The sequence below is a fragment of the Berghia stephanieae genome, chromosome 2, assembly GCF_034508935.2.
Source record: "Berghia stephanieae isolate SIO BIC M18660-M18661 chromosome 2, UCSD_Bste_1.3, whole genome shotgun sequence".
Lineage (NCBI taxonomy): Eukaryota > Metazoa > Mollusca > Gastropoda > Nudibranchia > Aeolidiidae > Berghia > Berghia stephanieae.
In genome coordinates this window covers 5,270,363-5,278,371 of record NC_088361.1, presented here as the reverse complement: position 1 = coordinate 5,278,371, position 8,009 = coordinate 5,270,363, and the positions used below count along the sequence as shown (strand labels likewise).

The 8,009-nt window shown below is 37.7% G+C and overlaps 1 protein-coding gene across 1 annotated transcript in view; it reads left to right on the top strand.

Annotated features, from left to right (window-relative positions):
* Positions 1 to 3,502: 3,502 nt before the first annotated feature.
* Positions 3,503 to 8,009, top strand: part of LOC144964201 (sorcin-like) — an 18,288-nt gene continuing 13,781 nt past the window's right edge. Inside the window, exons 1-2 of the mRNA XM_078898184.1 lie at positions 3,503 to 3,706; positions 5,607 to 5,835. Coding sequence (XP_078754310.1) covers positions 5,620 to 5,835 — 216 coding nt within the window. The 5' untranslated portion in view covers positions 3,503 to 3,706; positions 5,607 to 5,619. The remainder of the gene's footprint in view (positions 3,707 to 5,606; positions 5,836 to 8,009) is intronic.

Genomic DNA, 8,009 nt, shown 5'->3' with positions numbered 1-8,009 from the left:
TTATGCAACCTGCGGTTTGCAGATGATATAGACCTTATTGCCCACAGTGAACAAGAGTTGCAAGAACTTACTGACCATTTATACCAAGCGGCATTAAGATATGACATGGAGATCAACACTTCCAAATCCCAAATCCTAGTGAACAGCCAAGACAATATTAGAACACAAATTGTCGTGAATGGTGAAACTCTTCAAGAGGTAACATCTTTCAAATACCTTGGAGTGCTGCTCTTTGATGACGGAACAAGCACGTCGGAAATAAAATCTAGACTGGGCATGGCTACTGCAGCAGGTAAGACTAAATAAACTAAATAGAATCTGGAAAAGCAACAAAACCTTCAAGACAAAGCACTATTTAGTTCTCTGGTACTGTCTGTGCTCCTCTATGGTTGCGAGGCCTGGACCATGAATGCTGACACAGAAAGAAGAGTTCGCGCATTCCAGCTCAAAGGCTACCGAAAACTACTAAAAATATCATATTTGGAACATAGGACCAATGCATAAGTGTTCTGGACGAAGTAAAAGAACTGGCAGGAAGGCAAGACCCACTACTTGCAATGGTAAAGAGAAGGAAATTGTCTTGCTTAAATTATATAAGAACGCTATACTTATCACCATCATCATCATCAACCACTATGATGCTGTATTGTGGCAAGTTATATTTACTTTACGTTATTTACCTCATGGGGACAATGGGAGAATGTTCTATTTGTACTGTTGTGTCCTTATGTAAGACACTGCAAACATTTTGCCTGCTGATGATGGGTCTTTAACAGTAAGTACGAAAGAAAGAAAGAGAGAGAGAGAGAGAGAGAGAGAGAGAGAGAGAGAGAGATGAAAGAATATTGCATATGCCTAATAAAGGAATGCGTTTGCATGATTTCGGATACACATACAATAGCAAAAAGAACTGCTCCCAGAGACTGGGACAAGTGTTTGATATGCCAACAAGATAACCCAGACCTTTTAGAATGTCCCTCTAAGTCGAGGAGGTATGACAAAGGGCAAGGCTATGAAACTCTTTTTGAAGATTTAACACAATTCAATTCTTTGGTTTGTGATGAAAACAAGTATCTTTTTTTCAAATCCATCACAAAGAAATGAGATTATTGAAAGCTTAAAACAAAATGATGCTAAGTGGCCGGCATAAGTATTGTCGTGTAAAATGTAATGCCAACAAAACTAGGCGATAGAATTAAAGAAAGCTAAAAGAAATGCCCTACAAGAATTCCAAACTTTGTCATTTGACTGGGAGGAGTCACTGAATGAGATTCATTTCGCCACCCGAGAATAATGAGACAACGTTCAAAATTAGAGATTGGCCGTAATAAACAAACGTGCTTTTTTTGTTGTTGTAAAAAACATGGAATCGGGAGTACTCCATTCTGTAATGACAACAGACATGGAAGAAAATATTCGTGAAGTAGCGTTATCCATCAAAGATTCTGATATGTTGTCATTTATTGCCGGAGGAGATTTAGTCGCCCAGGAGGCACACTCCCGCCCTATACCATAAAATTTGTCATGCACGATACTTAAAAAAACAAGCTTGAAAAGATGTCACCACTGATGATAATCATGATGTCACAGTTCTTGAAAGAATTCGAGCTTTTGCTTACATTATATCTTTTATAGAAGAGAACCCTGCAACAAATATGACGATCGACATGAACCACTGTGGAGCTTATTTCTAGAATTGTCAAAAGTGTCCCAAAAATTCAAGTGTTCATGTAAGAGAGAATATATCGGCACCCGATGCAAGTGTTTAAGGTCCGGTTTGCCTTGCACGGACTTGTGGGGGGTGTTAGGTCACTACAGTAATGAGTAAAATTCTCTCTCTCTCTCTCTCTCTCTCTCTCTCTCTCTCTCTCTCTCTCTCTCTCTCTCTCTCTCTCTCTCTCTCTGTCTGTCTGTCTCCCCCACTAACTCCCTCTCCCCCTCTCCCTCTTATACCTACTAGTTACAACACGAAATAACCATCAGTTAGTTACCGTAAATGGTTACCAGTGTATTTAAAGGACTTGTGGGGGGTGTTAGGTCACTACAGTAATGAGTAAAATTCTCTCTCTCTCTCTCTCTCTCTCTCTCTCTCTCTCTCTCTCTCTCTCTCTCTCTGTCTGTCTGTCTCCCCCACTAACTCCCTCTCCCCCTCTCTCCTTTATACCTACTAGTTACAACACGAAATAACCATCAGTTAGTTACCGTAAATGGTTACCAGTGTATTTAAAGGTTTAGAACGCACATTGTATTCACGTGGTTATTTCCTCGGATAAGTAATGCTATATCTTCTTCTTCTAGGTTCCATGCCTGGTCCAGGCTTCGGATACTGCATGAATTATCTCTCTCCATTCCTCCCTTTCTCTTGCCTTTTCAAACAGCTCTTGGATTGTTAGGCTGGTGAAGCCCTTCAGTTGGTCTATGAGTGTTTTTCTTTGTCTCCCCCGGGCGCGTTTACCAGGGATTTTTCCACAACTTGCCAGGTATTCATTCTTATCTTTCCTTACTATGTGTCCGAAAAAGGATAGTTGTCGATCCACTATTAAGGGCATTAGTTTCCTTTGTTGGTATGTTTGTTTTAGCACTTCTTCGTTCGTTTTGTGTGCAGTATACGATATTCTCTGCATCCTTCTCAAGCACCACATTTCAAAAGCTTCAATGTTCTTTGTGTTTCTGCATTTGTAGTCCAGCTTTCGCATCCGTATAACAAGATTGGCCACACGTAGCACTTCAAGACTCGGAATCTAATCCCGAACGACATCTGTTTGTTTTTCAAATGTTTCCCAGGTCCATGAAGGCCTGTTTGGCTTGAGTTATTCTTGCTCGTATGTCTCGGTTACATCTTCCATCTGTTGTCACTATTGAACCTAGGTATTTAAAACTTTCTACGTTGGTAAGTTGCTCGCCGTGAATCGTTATATTGCAGGTGTTGTTGTTTTCGGGGTTTTTCTGTATTACCATGCATTCCGTTTTGGTGATATTCACTTCCATTCCCTTGGCTTCACTATCTACTACCACTTTGTCAACAATCCTTTGAAGTTGGATTTCTGATGTTGCAATGCTATATATGAAACAATAAAAGTGCTGAAAACGCAGTTATGATAAATTGCCAGAAAGGTTCTATATCAGGTGTTATTTATACGGGTCTTAGCTATCTGTATGCCAATTTTCAGGATTCCAACCCCAATGTGCACGATTTTAGCCTAATTTTCCCTAATACAATGAATATGCAGAAAATATATATATTTACGCAGTTATTTCCCTTGTTTAATATAGCTGTAATAGGTAAAATCTCAGGCCTTAAACCGATACGTTATGATTGATTGCCAGAGTGGTTCTATATCAGATGTTTTTTCTATGGGTCTTAACAACCTGTATGCAAATTCCCATGCTTTCAACCCGAATTTGCACGGTTATGCCCCTACTACATGGGATAGAGTCTGTTCACGCTGGTAGAGTGAGTGACGAGTGAGTGATTGAGAGTTCTAGTTTTTATATTTTCTCTGTTTGTATAAGAGTTCTCCTAAAATAAAAGTACGTAAAGCTCCATTTCCCTGGTGAAGATAAACATTGATGTCGGCGATAAGAAAAAAAAATAGACTTTTGAAATTAACTATTGAACATTGCATTGTTCATTTGTATTTTGTCGTTTTTATTTAACCTGATAACAATTACGTTTACAAGTATTTTGATAAATTAAGAACTAGAAGTAAGTATGACAAATTATCTCAGGTTGGATATCGGCGACATGCTCTTATTTGCAGGTTCAGTTACTGATCTGATACTGATACACTGTAACCAGATTCTTTACTTTATGGGCTCATTGTTGTAATGGAAATCTCAGAAAAATGTCGCAAAATATTGCCCATTTCAAGAATGTTGAACCAGGTCCATAAGTGGGTTTGGAAGTCAGACCAGCATGTATATATATACGTCGGAAAATTGAGAAAATCAGCTGACCACACACTCACACTCATCAGTGACTCACACATACTCTTACACATGCACAATCACAAACGAACATATTTTGGCTACCCCGTTTCTCTAATTCCGTCCCTTTCTTCCTGGCAGACGAGCTCTCTCTCTCTCTCTCTCTCTCTCTCTCTCTCTCTCTCTCTCTCTCTCTCTCTCTCTCTCTCTCTCTCTCTCTTTCTCAATTTTCCATTGATCGGATACGAATTGAGATGTGTATTTAGGGTATTATATTATGAGATGTTATTACATGGAATCTTCTCTTTAATGTAATTTATAATCAAAACATTTTCAAACCAATTTTTTAAATCCTAAAAATATAAGAAAAACGCTGTAGTTGTATACTAAAAGGATCAAAATGCTCTCAGGAAATCTCTCCCCTTTCCATCCTCCTGAGAGCATTTTGATCCTTTCAGTATACAATGTTTACTGGTGTATTTTTTTTATATTTTTAGGGTTTAAAAAATGATTTGAACATTGTGTGGTTATAAATATAGTCCATTTTACATTTTCTTGATCGTGCTTATAAAAGGGTCAATTTGATTATCGAGTAAAAATCACTAGTTTGCTTATATAGCCAGATTATGTTTAAAGCATGTGTGTTTATAAATGGAGACTACTGTATTTTAAAGTCATGCCAAATTCCATTACTGTAGTCGAATATTAATGCCTGTATCAAATTAGTTAGCTTATTATTTTCCTTGTATTCATCTATTTTTTTTGAACAGGTTAAGAAATAGAAGAAGAAGAAGAAGAAGAAGAAGAAGAAGAAGAAGAAGAAGAAGAAGAAGAAGAAGAAGAAGAAGAAGAAGAAGAAGAAGAAGAAGAAGAAGAAGAGAAGAAGAAGAGGTAGTAGACATTTAAAGCCTATCTTCTAAAAATCAGTTTTTATACTCCTCTAGCTTCAATTATTTATGTCTTGGCAATGGATGATCAGAATTTTATAAATTTTGAAGTTAAATTTTTAGGAAGGAAATAAGCTTTGCATACATATAAAAATAAACTTTGAAAAAAAAAAACCGTTTCAAGCCAGTAGGTCACATATATTAGTCAGTAAGAATAGTTTATTTGAATCTAGCGGTGGTTATTGGGATAGATAAGTGCAATCATTTGGATTGATGTATTGTATTGCAACCATTTGGCAGTTCATATGTATTGGAAGTTAACCAGTTTTGATTGTTAAACATTGGAAATTATCTACATAAATCTAATGTTGATTATCACCACCGAGGTAATGATATAGGTTTGCCTTAGCATTTAGTATTCAAAGCTCTTCAAAATTTTTATTCTAGATCCAACAAGATATAGTACTGATAGCCATTTACCTATAAAGGAACTTGGTGGAGGAAATTGTTCGTACTTATGCATTGGCACCTAATCAAATGGATTGCACGTAAACGACGATGTTTTGTGTAGCTTGTGATTTAAAGCTACTATTAATTGTTGCTTGAGCTTTAGGTACTTAAAAGAAAGCAACAGTGAGTATCCTATTTGAAAGCTAAATATAAATTTAGATATTCCATTATTTGATACTCGCTAATGATTTGTGGCATTTACTGGTAGGATTCAGTTATACACTTGCATGACACCATATTGCTATTAATCCCCTATTTTTTTTTTGAAAAATTGTTTTTCAGAGTAGAAAGTAAAATGTATCAACAGCACCATCCATATCAACAACCCCACCACCCCTACCAGCAAAGACCCCCTCATCCTCACAACATGCCACAACCACAGCCACCACATCAACATTTCCAACAGCAAAACTATGAGCAGCAGTATCAACAGTACCAGCACCCAAGTCAACACTATGGATCATATGGGAATTATTATACCAATAATGTCTTCAAAGTTAATGCTTGGCAGGTATGTAATCCTTTCTTTAAAAAATATAGCCTTGTGGAGAACATTGTGCTTATTTGAGTCAATAAAAAAATTGATATGGCGCACAACTCTACTGAAAGATTTGAAAAATAGAAATGTATTTTTTACAGATAGATAAACAGATAACTTGATTTCCTTTTATAATGTAAAGTAAGTTTGAAAATTCGTTAAGTCAAACAGATATCATAAAAAATTTACCGAAGACACTAACACTTCCATGGCCACACCCTCAACTCTATCTGTCCAGGAGAGTCCTTACTTCCGTTGTGTTGATTTAGCGGTGATCAGTGATCAGTGTTGTTATGTAGCGTGTATGTTATATGTGTGCGTGTGTGTGTATGTGTGTGTGTGGTGTATACATGTGTGTGTGTGTGTTTTGGAATGTGGTGGCGTGGAAGAAAAAAAAAAAAAGGGGGGGGGGGGGTGTCCATCAAGTAGAGAAATTCCTGTACTGAAACCCATTACCCTCAACAAAGCAGACACAGGCATTAGAATAGTTAACAACCCATGGAGAGATGTAGGTGGACCTATATACGACTCGTATAATTGTATCCAACATGCATTTAGAGGACCCAAAAGAGCAAAAGCAGAAGATCCCCATAAATACCAAATGGTAATTGACAGAACAGTTGTTGTAATATACAGAGGACTTAGACAAGGACAAGAATATATGTAACATTCAAAACACATTGAATATTTAAATTATTAACATAACAAATAGAGAACTTTTAATAAACTTTATTCAAATTCTGTATCTGTCTCGCATTCTCTGTTTTCCCCCCACTTTATTTTATCTACAGGTAATAATGTTCTAATATCCCATCTGTCAGCACTCATCTTCGACTCATCAGGATAGAAATTAGCAAATATAATCACCCATGGGGTAGAGAACACTTTCATTTGGGAATCGTATTTTGTTGAAAAGCACAGTCCATTTTTCACACTTTCTATTACTTCATAATTAATATGGTCCTCCTGTGAGCGACTAAAGTCAAAAAGCACAATTTTTTGACCATTATATGCATACTTTATGTCTGCACTTTTACCGTTCTCAAATCGTATAGCACCAAATTCACAAATTAAGTATTTTGATAGAAACGTCTTTCCCATATTTCCACTTGAATCTGCATACCAAATCACTTTCCTTTCATCAACACTTTTAGTCTTCAAATCTCGTATGAGTCTAAATTGCCAAGTGTACCATACTTGGTCATTAAACTGTTTACCAATCTTAATCCTCTGCGAATTCTGTATAAACATATCACTGAGAACCTTAATCCCCTTCCAGTTGCGTACGATAGCCTCTTGATTCGTACGCTCCTCCAGAATATCTGCGAAGGGTATGAGAACCTTAATCCCCTTCCAGTTGCGTACGATAGCCTCTTGATTCGTACGCTCCTCCAGAATATCTGCGAAGGGTATTTCAGAGGCAATGGCTTTAGCAACTTCCACGTCGCTATAAGCGCGCGTGTTTCCGCCGCCACTTTCTCCAACTCCATTAGCAAGTGTTCCCAGCTGAAGAACGATATTATTTTCTTTTGAGCAATACGCTCCATTCTGAGTATCCGATCCGCGAGCCGCTTCAATATGGCACCCGTGTGGTAGAAATGTTTTAACACTTTGAAATCGAACTCTCTTCTTAAGATGAATAAATCCTTGAAGATGGGGAGTACCTCCTTCTCCAATCTCCTTTCCAATAATAGCATAATAGCACGAATCTTCTGTGACTTTGCTCTCGATATTCCGAACATCATCTTCACTGTAATTGTTTAATGTAAAGCACCAGCGCCTTCTAGCTGCTTCTCGCTTCATGACTTATTTATAACTGGTACCACTGCAGTGTCGCAGCTAAGTATTACCTGCGACACTGGCACCCGGCACCACTCTTATCAGTTGACCTTTGACCCCTTATCAGTCACACTACCTCTTATCAGCTCCGCGAAGCTATAAAAGCGCGCTCATTTTAAAAAATCTTCATTTGGATTTTTGAATCCAAAGAGATAACACCTTATCAGTATGCGTCCCATAACTACCTATTTCCGCTCTCGAAAGCGTGGGTCTACGTCACGATATCCCTTATCAGTCAAGAGGCGGGTGTGTTTGCTAGGAACTGTCAGATTGGCATTTTTCAGCAAATCGTGGCATTCATCGTGTTG